The sequence below is a fragment of the Crinia signifera genome, chromosome 2, assembly GCF_055691185.1.
Source record: "Crinia signifera chromosome 2, ASM5569118v1, whole genome shotgun sequence".
In the NCBI taxonomy this organism is placed as follows: Eukaryota; Metazoa; Chordata; class Amphibia; order Anura; family Myobatrachidae; genus Crinia; species Crinia signifera.
Window position 1 is genome coordinate 83,602,017 of NC_139218.1, and position 16,931 is coordinate 83,618,947.

At 44.6% G+C, this 16,931-nt stretch overlaps 1 protein-coding gene across 9 annotated transcripts in view; it reads right to left on the reverse strand.

The window, feature by feature from the left end:
* The window catches only part of CDKL5 (cyclin dependent kinase like 5), a 325,745-nt gene that overhangs the window by 78,147 nt on the left and 230,667 nt on the right, over window positions 1-16,931 (reverse strand). For all 9 annotated transcript variants that reach the window (XM_083172507.1, XM_083172502.1, XM_083172506.1 and 6 more), the window contains 2 exons: window positions 13,337-13,427; window positions 2,928-3,117 (listed from right to left, as the gene is read on the reverse strand). In XM_083172507.1, coding sequence (XP_083028633.1) covers window positions 2,928-3,117; window positions 13,337-13,427 — 281 coding nt within the window. The remainder of the gene's footprint in view (window positions 1-2,927; window positions 3,118-13,336; window positions 13,428-16,931) is intronic.

Here is a 16,931-nt window from a genome sequence, read left to right on the forward strand (position 1 = left end):
TCTCTCTCTCTATAACTATATCACACTGCAGCAGCACAAAATATAGCACTCTCTGACACTATCTCTCTCTCTATCTCTCTCTATCTCTCTCTATCTCTCTATCTCTCTCTATCTCTCTCTATCTATCTCTCTATCTAGCTATTACACTGCAGCAGCACAATTTCACAGCACAGGAAGGCACAAGTAGCAACAGGATCCAGGAAGCATCCAGCACACTTCAAGCACAGATCAAGCAGTGATCAAGCAGTGATGAAGCAGCGATCAGGTAAGTATGGAGCAAGGTTCTGGTCAGTATATGGCGGCAGGGGGGTACGGTGACCGCACTGCACGCTATTCCAGACCGGAATGGCGTCTGCAGTGCAGTCACCGTTAGTTTAAATCCCCCTCCTTGGCTGTGATTGGTCCGTCGGTCCGACGGACCAATCACGGCCTTTGGGGGCGGGCGGGGTGAGGTGGGGTGACACCAGTGTCACCCTTACACCCCGCGGTGTTTGGTGCTGTACTTTACAGCACCAATCACCTCTGATCCCGTGTCACCGGCGAACGTTATTCGCCGGTGACACAGGAAAACGCTGTGAATGGCTGTTCACACTGAACAGCCAATCACAGCGATCGCCGACGGGGGGGCGGCATCGCAGCCCCCCCTGGGCATGCACGGACATGTCTGCTGTCAGGGACAGCAGACATGTTGAAACTGTCACCGCGTCTATAGACGCGGTGACAGTTTAAATCCATGACGTACATTTACGCCATGTGTCGGGAAGTGCTTCCCGACCATGACGTAAATGTACGTCAAATGTCGGGAAGGGGTTAATCTCAGATTTACAGAATACAGCAAGGCACACAATTCATTTAAAAGTAAATAAGAAGAGCTGTGGTGTCTATGACTTGGTATTGCACGTTTGTGTCTGAGGGTATCAGACCTAGTAAGATAACGGAACGAGAATAACTAAGACTACTTCCATATAGGGATTTGTCATTCCTTATTCTTGGTCTACTTGGCTTTATTTTAAAACCTAAAAAGTAAAAGGTTTCAAGCTACTTACCATCAATCACAATTCTACAATTGGAATAGATATAAAAAACATGCACTGTGTATATACATAACCATAAATCTACAATGGATAAAACCAATAATTTGAAACTAGCAAATGGCCCCCCCTTGATTACTAACATATCACTAACTATTAGGAGTAATCAACTACAAAAGAAAGTGATAGAAGAGACATTAATTTTAATGCATGAACTTTTACTTAGGTAACGAAGGTGCATTTCATACTGTAAGTTGCATTGCAGTTGGCATTATTAAGGGTAATGTCTGTTTACCGATTGTCTGTCCTCCGCCAAATAGAAGGAATTTGGGGATCCATAATAGAGCACCCACTGTTTAGTTAAGATGTTTTACAATTGCAGAAAACAGCGTCTGGTACCAAACTGAGGAACCAGGAGAGGAAGTCAAACACCCACTTCTCTGACCAATCAGCACCTGCGTTCGAAACTGACACAGTGTCATTCGATTTTTAATTATCCCAGCTGTCAACTTTGGCACAAGAATCTTTGCCATTCTGACAAACCGAGGGAGTCCTGGGAAGGGATCCAACACTGATCTGCTAATTGGGTGCAGAAGGAGTTTGAGCAAAATGCATTTTAGCTTGAGATAGGCTTAAAATGTAGTTTTCCAAAAGACAGAATGCTTCATAAAAGCTATAATGAATGCTATAATGCTCTAATACAGTAATTGCATTAGATACGAGGTGTCTGTCATGTTATTTTTATGCATGTAAATAACATGTAATGCACCCAGGGTAATAAAATTAAAAGACTTAAGTTAGGGATTGTGTCTGGAAATAGGACTTAATTTTAGCCATTTTTGTGAGTAAAATGAAAAACTAGGATGAGTGCAGAGCGGTCTCCCATTGATGAAGGATGTGCCTCTTTGCGTATATTATATAGTGATTTCCACTATCTCCAAACAACTGTGTATGAGCGTGCAAGTTTCTGTGTTAACATGCAAACCGTTCTGCCTGGTTAATAAACCAAAAGCTGGGTAAGTTATTCATTGTGTAGACTGACCTTCATTACCACAGCTAGAATGTCACAAAAGTGGTTGATGAGAGCGGTTGATCTAGCTATGTGAGCAATCTGAGAGATTTTGCGATAGTTTCCCATTTTTTTTTAAAGCGGACATAATTTACATGGCAAAATCAACCTGTTTTTTCAGTATAAATGATTGCGGCTTTAAAAAGAAAAAAGAGAAAAGTCTCCCAATAACTCTCACTTTCTGATTCTTACAACCTATTACATTGGGCCCTCGATGTTGATGCTGAAAATAGATTTTCCTGGCCTTTGTTTTAACATGCGCAAGTGTTGAAAAACCTACATTGCACAAGAACTGTCATAGCTTTCTGCTAAATGTACAAGTAAAAAGAGATCTGAAGTGCATCCAGTTGCTTTTTTTTATTATTATTTTTCACGTTATACTGTATGACAGCCAGATAATGAAGTTAGGGTGGAGGCTGATAGAAGGCTGTGTTTTGAACGGACGTTGATATCATCACTGTGTTGTGCCACCCTGACTTGCATCAGGGAGAAAAATGGAAGTAAGGTACATAGAAAATATTACCCAGTAAATACCTACAAAATGCTAAAATAAAAATAACAACATGGATCACCGCATATTCCATATATCTCAGAGCAATTATATGCAATCAGTCTGCAAACCAAAATTATGCAATTATATACTGAAAAATCTCCACTGGAAATCCTGTGTATCTTAGCAGTCTTGTAAAAGGCAACAGTCAGGGTAATTTGTACAGCATTCTATAAACGCAGCTTGAAATATAATTCACAAATCAGCATAATGAGGGAATCAGATAAACTTCATCTCCCGTTCTATGACATTTAAGCACACGGTTCCCTGTACTCACCCGCATTCCATGGAAACGAGGGTTACTGTAAAACAGCTTCATCTGCTCTGACGGAAGAGGTCCTAGCACCTTCTGGATTGTGAAAAGCTGATCAATTTCACTTTCTCCAGGAAAAAGTGGCTGGCCGTCACTCAGCTCCCCCAGGATACATCCTACAGACCACATGTCAACAGCCTTTCCATATGGGGCCCTAAATAAAGATAAGAGAACAAGAAAATCTGTAAAAATCTATAAATGGCTTAGAACATTAGGTCTTCATTATTTGAGGCTGAAAAACATGATTGTAAAGAGAAAAACATGAAAAAATGACTGCAGCTCAGCAATGATGGGGTGTGGACCATAGGGTCAACACTAGTTAGTTCAACAGTGTCCTGGTCAACGCCATAAGATTGAGATGCACAAGGTTGAATTGGAAAGAAGGTTGACACAAGCAAAATGTCAACATGAGTTTTTCCCTTTTAATGTCCTGAGCATGGCGAGAAGGGTGTGGTATGGCGGGTCAACAGTTGGTGGTCAGCATACCAGCATCGGAATCCTGACTGCCGGTACTCCGGCCGGGGGTGGGTAGGGGGGTTGAGCGCAACAAACTGTGCTTGTTACAGGTTCTATCCTCCCTCTATGGGCCCCCACGAGGGATAATAGCCCCTGTCAGCAGGGATCAAGACTGTCGGGCAATTTACAGTTCTGATTCCGATGTCTATATACTCACCGGCAGAATCCCGACTGTTTCTCCTTCATCCGGCACACGGCGAGCAACTACTGTGCTCAGCACACTATACCATTCCCAATAATAGTCCACGTAGATTGTAAAGTATGTAAAAGTAAAAAAAAAAATAACAACCACTGCCATGTTCACCTTTTGCTTGTGTCGACCTATTGTCCAACCTAGTAGTCAACCCATTGACTGTCAACCTAATGAATGTCCCCCTATGTCTGGTCACTGCAATGATGTTACTCACGCAGCTACTTTCTACAGTCACTATGAGGAGCTCTACTAAACAAGTAATAAGGACATTAATGCTGGGAAAAACTGTATAAACAAAAGACATGGTAAATGCTATTTAAAATTTTACTACATAATCTAAAAGTGCATAGAATACATTTTACTTTCAATCGGTTTTGAATATGTATCATCATTCCTCGGCGTATAGCAGCCTGCAGTTCATTAATTGTTTGTAGACCTCCACTTTCAGGTGGCCCCATTGGCTGTGCAGAGGCCTTTTATGACGCTGGTGAAGATTTTTCCCACCCAGTAACAAAAGTTCTGCTCGTTAACGTAACCAAATTGAAGTGAGCTTCATCATCAAATTGCAGCGATAATGCCAGAAATGACCCGAAGAGTAATGCAATACTTTAGAAATCAACTACAAATGTAAAGTAAATCACGAATGAAGAGCACCATGGGGATGATGATGTATCCAGAACCAATTTAAAATAAACTGTATTGCATGTACTTTTAGATTATGTGCTGCCATACAGGCAAATACTACCCAGAGCTGCTTAGAGAGAGGGGAGATTTGACCAGATCCTATCCAGACCTATTTCAAGACCTTGAAGAAGACAACACACAACGCCGAAACATGTTGGAGGAGTGAAGGACACTATGGTATCGCAGGAAGGCAGAGTATTCATACAGTCAAAGAAACACCCGGGTTTCATTTAACATCTTGTTTGTGGAAAAGTCTGACACCTGATCTCTGGCACGGGGTTATCCTTACCTTTTATTGTATTTTATATTTTTTCTTGTTCTATTAAATTTGCCATATTGCACTATTGGTGTTTTTCTGTTTCCTTATATACACTGTATTTGAGGATAAAAAGAAACCTTTATGTGTTTAACAAACACCATGCTTGTGTCAGCTATAGTGTGAGCATTATTTACCTTTATATGTGCCTCATCAAATGCGGTTGGTGACCACTTATTCTATGGTAAAAAGATACCTTTATGGGTTTCAACTTACAGCTTGTTATGTAAGATTGATGTAAGCCTCATTTATACACATCTCACTGAGGGGCAGATTTATTAAGTTTGGTGAAGTGATAATGTAGCTGATACTTTATCACCGGCCAATCAGAACCTAACTGTGAAGTTACAGGCTTGGTTTGAAAAATGACAAGTAGGAGCTGATTGGCCGGTGATAAAGACCAGACACTTTATCACTTCACCGAGCTTAATAATTCTATCCCTGAGGTGCTGCTTATTTGAATTCACGTCCATTCTGCAGGGGTGGAGATTATTTCCGTGGTGAAAGAAATCGTTATGGGCTTCTACTCCATAATCTTTATGTAAGATACATGTGAGCGTTCCAATAAATGGCAGTTAATTGCTATAAGAGAGAATATCTCTCTCCATGTATTTTTTTGTTGCTTACTCTAAAACCTGCCAACTTCACTGATCACATTGTTGATATATTTTCTTTGCATGGGATCATTTACAAGGGAAAACTACTGAGGACATCCACACACACACACACACACACACACTGGAAACAGGATACAGAATTTTTCTTCTAAGAAGTAACCATAGAAATTAGAACAATCTGCGCAACACTTTGTTTTACCTGTTTTCTGTATATTTTTTATTTTTATAGCGATTGTAGCACTATATTGGTGGAACGGTAACCTGCTGCAGTGGTAGCGCTAGATCTTTAGAACCCCCATTCTTTAGATCCTATCCAGATGTTTAGAGAGTCTAGATCTGATCCAGATGTTCAGAGGAAGTGTACATCTGGTCACAGGGAATCCTGACATCTCACCCTTGTAAGTATCACGGTTGTTGTTTTTGCTACATCTTTACAGTATGTAATAAGTAGAGGCATTTGACCAAAACAAGACCTTTGAACCATTCTTTAAGTGCACATAGGTCACCATGACTAGTTTATATGAAGGACACATGTAACATTGTACTGCAGCATACACAGGCCTAAATTCTGTGACAGTGGCCCAAAGAGAAAAGTAATTAGGTCTGGCCCAAAAAGAGACAGACCTGGGGGTGCTAAGTATGGGTTCTGTCTCCAGCAGCTGCTAAAAATCTGGGTAGTTATCCCCGTAAATACATAAAAGGTGGACAACAAAATATAAGCAGTGCACACAATAAATGGATTAAATTAATAGGTGTAAAATGATAAAAATAGATTTGGATGTTTTTTACAAAATATTTTAATGAAATGAAGTTAACAACATTAGAAAAAAGCAACGTAAAAATGAATAAAATGTAACACCCACAAAATGATTGACTGTCACGGAGAGTCCGTTCCTATAAGTACACCTAACTGGTAAAGGAAATGTATGTAGAAAGATATTTACCACCCTGGAATGGGTATAAGCAACGTTCGCTTATGTCAATGTGGTCGGCCCAAAGCTGGTATGAATAACAGTATATCCACTGGAGAAGTATTACAGAAGTGTTTTGCAGACAGAGTGGCGATTGTGCCTATTCCACGATGAACGTAAGTATCAAGGGGTAAACTTATGGCTAGTTCCATGGACCTTAGAAGGTTCCAGTTGGTGTAGGCCTGGTTCCAGTCTGTGTAGGTTCGGACTACAATCCGGAGTACTGTATACCAGTGGGTGTCCAAGCAGCTCGCTGACGCGTTTCGCTACACTAGGTAGCTTTATCCGTGACAGTGACCCACCTAAATAAAGTATGTCCCTGAACTATTTAACAACACTGGGATTACTACCATCTTTACATGTATTTATTACTGCTGGGAATATTCCCCTCATCACCTTCGTGAGAGAGGAATGTTATACTCTTAACTATAAATTATTGTCATCACCAACACTAGGGGAGACAGTGTATATAGTGTTACTTATAGTCATTGCATAATATCATTTTCTGCAGATCTAAATAAAAATGCTACCATTGTTAGTCCAGCATATATAGGGCTGTTTGACATGCTCCGGCTGACACCGGGCAGCGAAACCCCGCATGGCCAAAAGCCGTGCCGTACACAGTAGTTAACCATGGACAGCATGGTGTCCGTTCACATGGGACGGTCATGGCCTGGCCGCCCGGTTGCAGCCAGATGTCACTACTGGAAGGGCCATCCCCACATTTGTAAACTTTTGTGTGCGGCACGGCTCCTTGGTCGTGCGGGGTTTCGCTGCCCGGTGTCAGCCAGAGCGTGTGAAACAGCCCATAGAGTATGAGTGACCCAGCTTGCCCAACTTCTGAAGAGTAAACCAGACAGAAGCGTAAATGTTGGATTTTAGATACTTTATTTAGCCTTACTTTCAAAGTTCTTCCAATGTGCAGTTCTACCATGTGTAACAAGCACTGCAGCAAAACTGGGTTAATTAAATTGGCCTATTACGGCTTGAAGCAAATGCTTGCTCTAGTTCCTTAAGAAATTAGGAAACACTGTTCCATCCCCATAAGTACAGTGTACAGGTGAATGATTGCTATGTGTACTTTTCTCTGACACTTGCAATCAGAGCTATTATGGCCAATAAAGATAATGGAGTGAAATGTGCTAGAAATCTGGGAAAGATGAATCAGACATTTTTTTTCGTGAGAAAAGAACAGACATTTATCATTATCAACCATTTTAAAAGCTTTAAGCAACTATCGGTCATTATTCTATTACAGTAGATGTTTTGTGTCCCTCAGTAATGCTTTGTATGTTCTCTAGTGAATTTTGTAGCCAGATATTACATTTTGTGGTTCTCAAGCTGCCCTCTGACTTGTTGTTCCACGATTTCTGGAGTGGCACATGTTGTCAATCCTATTATATGGTAATTAGAAATCTAGACATTGCGACAGAGAGCAATATCAATTGAACCATTTTTTTTTTTTAGAATATGATTAACACAGAATCACCTTGAAAACAAACATAACTCATCACTCTGGAAATGATTTGGTACGTTAACGAAAATGCTAATTAATTTGCTATACTTTGGAATAATTCCCAGTCTGAAATGAACAATGCTGGCAGAATTACTGACTCCAATGGACATGCCAATTAATTTTTTAACATTCTCTTTAACATAATGATTCCCGAAATTGCACAAATGAATTCGTTTGGGAAAAGGCAGTAACGGAAAAATTATATAGATTTCTTGCTTGTAGTATTCTGTGTATCTGTGTTAGTAGACCTTGTTGCAAAGCAAAAGGATAATTAAAGCTACCTAGCCTGAATATAAATTAAATTCGAATTTTTTACTGCAAAATAGGAGCAAATTAAATTATTTTTGGTCAAATCTGTGTTATATGTGGGAAAAAAATGGGGAAATCAGTCAGTATCCCAAAAAGCCCATTAGGGGCCAAAAGCTAAGTATTTGGGGCTCATAAAAAGAATCAAATGGAGGATTTTTGCATTTTTGTAAAACATAAAAAATATAATAAACAGCAAGTGTTTTCCAGGAAATGCATGTTCTAGATACATTTGCGATGCATATAAATGCATGTACAATAAGTAGATTTGTTTATGTTATTTTACCCAATTTGTAAAAGAAAACACCTGTAACTCCCATGTTACGATGCAGAGTATGAGAAACACTTTCTTACTAAAGTGTCTCTCTAAGCTTGCTCTGAGGTATGCTTTCAAGAGACTCATCCAGCAGTGCTCATCCTGACACCTTGGCGCACTCTTTACTGCTGCAGGTACTTGGTACACACAGTGCTCCCCAATGCCTGGTCTCACTGCCATGTTTGCAGGCAGCAGCCATGCTTCCACCACACAAGGATTCCCTCCATTCCCCGGACATGGGTGTGGCCATCTTGGACTCAGATGACTTTCCACAACAAACCCATAAACTCCAATTCTGACATCACCGTGCTACAGCCTATCTGCCGGCAGTAAACACTATAAGTATGCTGGATCTAGACTACCAATCTGCCAGAGCAATGATGTCTCCAGCGTAGCTGCATCTTCTGATCTGCTCCGGTGGAAATTCTGCTGTTATTCAGTACTGTGGATTCACCCTAGTTCTGCATACACAGTGGTCACACTGGTAATCTCCTTTCGGTTACAGACGATTCCTAGTGCATATACAGTTACCATTGACTACCATTGCTTGCTGTTTACTTCATCACCATTCCTGCTCCTCTCTACAGTACCACATTCTTCTACCATTGTGCCTGCGTTACTGTTATCATATCTGAGAAATATCAACTTACCTGCAGTGTACAATTCTCCATGACAACCTCACCATCAATGGTCAACATCGGACAGTCCTGATAACCGCTCCCCATCTGGTTTCTACTGATTCCAGTATCTGCTATCCTTCGGTTCCAACCAATGGATCCAGTCTGGTCACAGTCCTCATTCGATTCCAGCCAATTCCAAGTATTCCTCTGGATCCAGTCTGGTCACAGTCCTCATTCGATTCCAGCCAATTCCAAGTATTCCTCTGGATCCAGTCCGGCCACAGTCCTCCCTCAGTCCCAGAAGATTCCCAGACTCTATACAGCTACCAACAAAATTATACTTACCTTTACGGTACTCAGCATTCTCAGCCACGTCTTTGGGCCCTGGAACCTACCTATCTCCCTGAGGTCCAACCACTTATGTGAAGAAAGTTATTTAAGAGCCCTAGCTTCCACTACGTTCCAGCCCCAGGCCAAGTTCAACCCTCAGGTGTGACATCCCGCATTTAAGCCTAAAAACACCTGCGCCATCCAAACAACACACCCATATACCTGTTATATAATCCTTTATTCTGTTTTCAGATAGAATATTGTTTGTAAAATCTATATTTGTTAAATTTGTTGGTACTTGTTTCCTAGCACGGCCACACCGATTTACATCGGGGTGGTCGTGTCGGAAAAATCGGGTCGATCGCATCGCATGCGATGCGATGCGATCGACGCGACCGACCGATTTTGGACCCGATTTTTTTTTTTAATGAAATGTAAATCGGGTCCCTGGAACCCGATTTTACATTGAATTCAATGTAAAATATTCCCAACCCCCCCAAATTGAACGGCGTACACCCCACCCCACGATAGACGCCAACCCGAAGCGTGGCGAGCGCAGCGAGCCCGCGAGGGGCGGCGGTGCGCGTCCTCCGACCTTTTCATTCCCCTACTATCCACGTCGGCGTGGAGTTGAGAATAGAATAGTGTGGCGAGCGCAGCGAGCCACCGAGCCCGAAGCGTGGCGAGCGCAGCGAGCCCCGCGAGGGGACGCGTATACCTGTGAAGTTATACGCGTCCCCTCGCGGGGCTAGCTGCGCTCGCCACGCTTCGGGCTCGGTGGCTCGCTGCGCTCGCCACACTATTCTATTCTCAACTCCACGCCGACGTGGATAGTAGGGGAATGAAAAGGTCGGAGGACGCGCACCGCCGCCCCTCGCGGGCTCGCTGCGCTCGCCACGCTTCGGGTTGGCGTCTATCGTGGGGTGACGACGGGGACATCTACAATGTGAAATGGGTCATATTGGCCCATTTCACATTTTTCACATTTTTTCACTATTTCAATGTTAAAAAATATTTTAACATTGAAGCCTATGGAAAAATCGGGGGCATCGCGTCGGGACCATTGTTAATGGTCCCGACCGACGCAATGCCCCCGATATTTTACCTTTCCCGACACGATTTCAATGTTAAAATATTTTTTAACATTGAAGCCTATGGGGAAATCGGGGGCATCGCGTCGGTCGCGTCGGGACCATTGTTAACGGTCCCGACCGACGCGATGCCCCCGATATTTTGTCCTAGCCGGCCAAATGGACCTGATTTCAAAGGAAATCGGGACCATTGTATGGATCGTGTACCTTAACTTAAAGGTACACGATCCATACGATTGTGGCCGTGCTAGGAAACAAGTACCAATTTGTTTCCTTTAGTATGAAAACCTCCAATGAGGAATAAGGAATAATGAGCCTGATTTGGATTTGTACATAAACCTGATGGCTTACATGCAAATTCAATGGTGGGTTATCTGTGCAAGCACATCATCCAGATCTTGCACAGTATCTCATCTACTTACACCAGGCTTCTCTTGCTACATTCGCATATGTAAGCACCTGAATCAGGCCCACTGACTATTATCAGAATTATTTGTCATATGCCTAGAACTGTCTGATCTATAGTACATACAGTGCTAAAGGTTTTCTTTTCTTTTAATATTAACACTTTGCCACAAACAAAATAATTGCAGAATCACAGAGTAAGAGAGCATATGTGCAATACAGCACAGCTATGAATTGTGCTACCGCAGTACATAGCATACATACACACCATTACTATAACTCCACAGATGGGGTGGTGAGGCCAGGTATGCATCTAACTGTAGCCTAAATTGAAGAAGCATGCAGTGGTAACTCAATTCTGTACTCGATACACTGTATCTAAAATATGGACGATCAGTGTTGGAGTTGCTGAAGAGAAGTAGAAGACAAGGCTGTGGAGCATTGATGATGTGGATATTGATAGAGGAAAACAACGGAGGTGAGGTCTCTCTATTCGTGACAGCTTACAGTTAATAGTTGGAGGGTGACAGGATTCCTAGGCTAGTAGCTATATTAGGTGAAGGTGCAGAGGAGATATGTGATGAATTATGAGGACAAGTAGGATTTTATAAAAAAACAACACAATTTTGGTGTGCATTGAAAGCTGAGAAGACTGTTGAGGGTCTAGTATGGCAATGGAATGAGTTCCAGAATAGAGGAATAACAAGCAATTTCAAGATTAGAGCAAGAGTTAGGGCTATTTCACACGCTCAGGCTCCTGCCGGGCGGCGAAAACCCGTACGGCCAGGAAGCCGTGCAGCACACAGTATTTTATCATGGAGGGGATGGCCACATCCCGGCAGCCGTCCCTTCCAGTGGCGGGATCCGGCTGCAACCGTGCGGCCGGGCCGTGGCCGTCCCGTGTGAATGGACTCAATAGTGTCCATTCACAACTAATGTGTGCGGCATGGCTCCCCGTTTGTGCAGGATTTCACTGTCCGGCAGGAGCCGGAGTGTGTGAAACCGGCCATAAAGTGATCAGAGTGGAAGTGAGGCTGAATTAAGGGGAAGATCGGAGAGGGTGGGAGGGAGGTCAGTTAGGAACAGGTACAGTAGCCAAAATTGGTATGATTAGTCCATAGCTGGCATCAGGTATAAGAAAGGGTGGATATTGGTGATCTGCATGATGTGGATGCAAGACTGAGAGATGGCCTGAATGTGCGGAGTGAAGGAGTGGAGTGAGATGAGGATGACATGGAGGCCAATATTTTTATATCCAGTACTTTGTGGGCCTGAGTTAAGTGCTCTGTAACATGATGGAGGCATACTGTTTATAAGAATCTTTTTCTGTGAGATCACATGCAGAATAGACCCTAATACTACAGCATTATCAATTCAGCTGCATATGGGTTACTATATAATTTGCATTGATAAAGTTTCCCAGTTATTGACAACTAGTTTGTTCACGGCTTCACTCACATAGATGTCTGTTATTGCTCAGCGGTACTAATTTTACAAAGCACACAGTGTCAAACACCTAGTTATTCCTTCATTGCTCCTCTCCCCACAGTACTACAGTAACTACAATAGATGCAGGGAGTGCAGCGGCTATGGGGCCCATAGCTGACAGGGGCCCACCTTCCCTATCAAAGTAACATGTGCTATATACAATTTTCACTGATGTCACATCGAGATAACAAATACCTCAGTTTCTTCATAGGTCACTGAGCTATACAACAGCTATACAACACAATCATACAACACAATCCTAATTCAACCAGTAGTTCTTGCGTAATGCCGGAACTAAAGGTGCACACAAACATTGCGTTTTGTACTCGATCATATCTAGTTCAAAACAAATGTGATATGCTTAAACACCGTGAGTTTTGGCCTAGATGCGATCTAGTATAAAAAGTACGGGCTGAACATACTTTTTGTACTTTGTGATGGGATGTGTGCGGGAGCGCGCATCACACTGCAAGGCAAAAAACGTACCGTTTATGGGCACCTTAACAGACAAAAAATTCCCCACCCCTAACATTTTTCATCTCAGTAGTTCATTAAAAGTCTCTAGAAGTATATTTATTAAGAAGAAAACTACCCTTACACAAGTTTTTTTTATATGTATAAATCAGGCATTCCCAACCACGGTCCTCAAGGCACACCAACAGTGCAGGTTTTAGTGATATCCAGGCTTCAGCACAGATGGTTAAATCAGAATCACTCAGGTACTAATTAAGTCCCCGGTGCTGAAGCCTGGATATCACTAAAACCTGCACTGTTGGTGTGCCTTGAGGACAGTGGTTGGGAATGCCTGGTATAAGTGTTATATTAACATCTGACAAATAATGGAATATGCCATCCCCCTGAAGCAACTAGTATTGGAACAAGGAATCTTAAGACCTGGTTACAAATATCTGCCTACATATATTACAACACATTTAAATAAATCAGTATTCATTTTAATACTGGTTTTCTACAACATAATTTGAATAAATGCCCACAATACTTACCCCAAAAGCAGTTCTGGAGAACGGTACCATCGGGTGGCCACATATTCGGTGTAATTGGCATTGCTACCTTCAGACAAATTCCGTGCAAAGCCTGCAATCATAAATAAGGAAATCCAGTTCTGTAATGAATCTATTTTATCTGTAATTTAGGTTACAAACAACTGAATAAAATATATAAGATTAATTTATGTCACAACTGTCCCAGTTTAGGTGTAAGTGCCCCGCATTCTCGGCAGCTCGGAAATCTGTTTGGTTACATGTCCTGTTCACTACCTCACTTGGAGATTGTGCAAGCATACAGATAACTACAGTATATCCAGTGGCATATTTACCCAATGGTGTCTACTCTGTTTTAGTGTATGCGCAGATGCTTGGGGGTCCTGTTCACACCTAGAAGTGCAGGGGGCGTGGGCCGGCCGCGGGGGCACAGCCCATATGGAACACCCAGCGTTTCATGGGCGTTTCCATGGTAATGGCGCGATGGCGGGCAGCTGACAGCAGCAGATGTCAGCTGCCCGCCCGCTTCCCGCACAGGGGGCTCGGAGATCTGAGACACCACAGAGGTGAGAGATCTGCGAGCCTTGGAGAAATCATTCGATGGTCACCAACAATCGATTGATTTCTCCCGCGCACCCAATGCTGCTAATGGATGATTATGCAAAACATCCAGTTGCATGCCTGTGGGGGATAGCAGGCATGTTAAGCGGGGAGGGGGGGGGGGCTGGCGGCCTTGCGAGTGGTGTCTGGGGGTCTCGGATGCCTGCGAAATTCGCAGTCTGTGAGTCAACCAGAATAAGGTCCATTGGCCAGGATTGCACTCACAATGGGTGCTGGCCATAAGGGGTGGTGCCAGGGGGTAAATTACAATCCTAAGGGGCATGCTCTCATCTGTACCATGCACACACATCCTTTCTCAGAGTGTACAATCACATTTTCAACAACACAAGGAGTTCCTGGTTGATGTATAAGCCCACTCCACACCCTGCAAACCTCATTGTCCTGCCACCCTGATCGTGGTACCTGGCCACTGCAAACTCACTAGGGGATCTAGTGTCACCTTTAATACTGGACATTTCATTTATCCACCCAGGTGGATCCTGAAACATTGTTATGTTTGTCTGGTGCCCTGCTGCTGGTGTTGGGGACTGATTGCAGTCACCCTCCTATGACTATAAACTCCAAATTGGGGGAGTGGAGGGGGGGGGGGAAGGGGGGTAATTAGTGGGCATAGAGAAATGAGTTCCCCCACCTCTGCATGACCACTTTATGCCCTGGGTACAAGTAGATGCACATTGAGGCAGCAGCATGCAGGGAGGCAGCAGACACAGTGCAACCAGCCACCCACCTTCCACCTTGGAACACAGTGACCTGGACATGAATTTTTGGAGAATAGAAGAATACTAATCTCTTATATATTTGGCTACATCTGTCACTCAAAGTGTGTCTGGAGCTGTAACGCTGGGTTGTGGACTGTCATCACCTGTTTTAAACAGGGTAATTGATAAGAAAGGTGTTTAAGCACAGGTGATGGTAATCCATTAATTAAGAAGAAAGTCCAGAAACAGAGCAATGTGTCCCTCCTGGAGAGGGTCATGTTGGGAGGTATGCACCTCCCTCCCTCCCCCCCCCCATTCACGGCATCCCCACGATTAAATGGCACATGCAAAACACTGACATGGCTATGGTCGACAATGAAAAAGGTTGACAAGATTTATTTTTCACTTTTTCAATGTTTTCATATTCATTCTCATGTGTCGAAATGGACACCAATGAAGTGCCACACTTATGTCAACATTTACATGTGTTGACCTTTCTGTGTTGATTTTTTCTTGTGGCGATTCGCGGCACCCCCCGCGACCCCCCTCCCGCGATTTGCAGCACACTCCCCGCAATTCGCGGCACCCCCGGTGACTCCCGCGATTCGCGGCCCCACCCCATGACACCCCCCCCCTCCTGCGATTCGCGGCACCCTGCGACCCCCCCTCCCACGATTCGCGCCAATCCCCCGGGCCCCCCCTCCCGCGATTCACTGCAACCCCCCGTGCCCCCCCCTCCCACAATTCGCGGCACCCACACCCCCCCCCCCCCCGCGACCACCCCTCCTGCAATTCACGGCATCCACCCATGCCCCCTCCTCCGGTGATTCGCGGACACCCCTCACCTCCTCCCTTCCGCCCCCACCGCCGCGATTCACGGGAACCCCAGGATTAAATGGCACATGCAAAACACTGGCACGGCTATGGTCGACAATGAAAAAGGTTGACATGAGTTTTTGTAGATTTATTTTTCTTTTTTTGAATGTTTTCATATTCATTCTCATGTGTCGACATGGACACTTATGTCAACATTTACATGTGTTGAACTTTCTGTGTTGATTTTTTCTTGTGGCGATTCGCGGCACCCCCCGCGACCCCCCTCCCGCGATTTGCAGCACACCCCCCGCAATTCGCGGCACCCCCGGTGACTCCCGCGATTCGCGGCCCCACCCCGTGACACCCCCCCCTCCTGCGATTCACGGCACCCCGCAACCCCCCTCCCACGATTCGCGCTGGGCCCCCCCTCCCGCGGTTCACGGTGCCCCCCACGACCCCCCCTACCGCGATTCCCCACCCCTGACCCCCCTCCTGTCATTGCGGCAACCACCCGCCCCCGCGACCCACCCTCCCGCGAATCACTGCAACCCCCCGCACCCCCCCCTCCCACATTTCGTGGCACCCACACCCCCCGCGACCCCCCCCCCCTCCCGCATTTCACGGCATCCCCCCACGACCCCTCCTCCCGTGATTCGCGGACACCCCTCACCTCCTCCCTCCCCCCTAACCCCCGCGCGATTCACGGCAACCCCAGGATTAAATGGCACATGCAAAACACTGGCACGGCTATGGTCGACAATGAAAAAGGTTGACATGAGTTTTTGAAGATTTATTTTTCTTTTTTGGAATGTTTTCATATTCATTCTCATGTGTCGACATGGACACCGATGAAGTGCCACACTTATGTCAACATTTACATGTGTTGAACTTTCTGTGTTGATTTTTTCTTGTAGCAAACTATGAACTATGGGCACGTCAACCTACACATCATCAACCAATTCTTTGTATAATATATAACACCTGTTCTGTTTTACTGTAGGTGTTTTAAGTCAGACCTTTTACTGCTACTATTACTGTTTATGTAAATGCATTCTGAATGACAGCAACATCCTACCATCCTTCTACAAGAATATATAACCAACTAGGTGATTCATCGCGCCCTTTGCCCCCCCTCCCACAATTCACGGACCCCCGCCACCCCCCCTCCCGCGATTCGCAACCCCCCCTCGCGCAATTCTTGCCCCCTCCCACGCTTTGCGGACCCTCTCCCGCGATTCGCCGACATCTGCGCCCCCCCTCCCTTGATTCACGGCACCCCCCGCGCCCCTCCCGCAATTCACGGCACCCCTAAGCCCCTCTTTAGTCCCCCGTATACTCACACACCCCTATCATTACCCAGCTTCCTGCTCTCCTGAACCGTAACTTCCATCACTGGGGAGTCGCTGACGCTGTTTTGCCCACATGCCCCTATCATGCCTCATAGCCCAGCCTCCTGCTCTCAT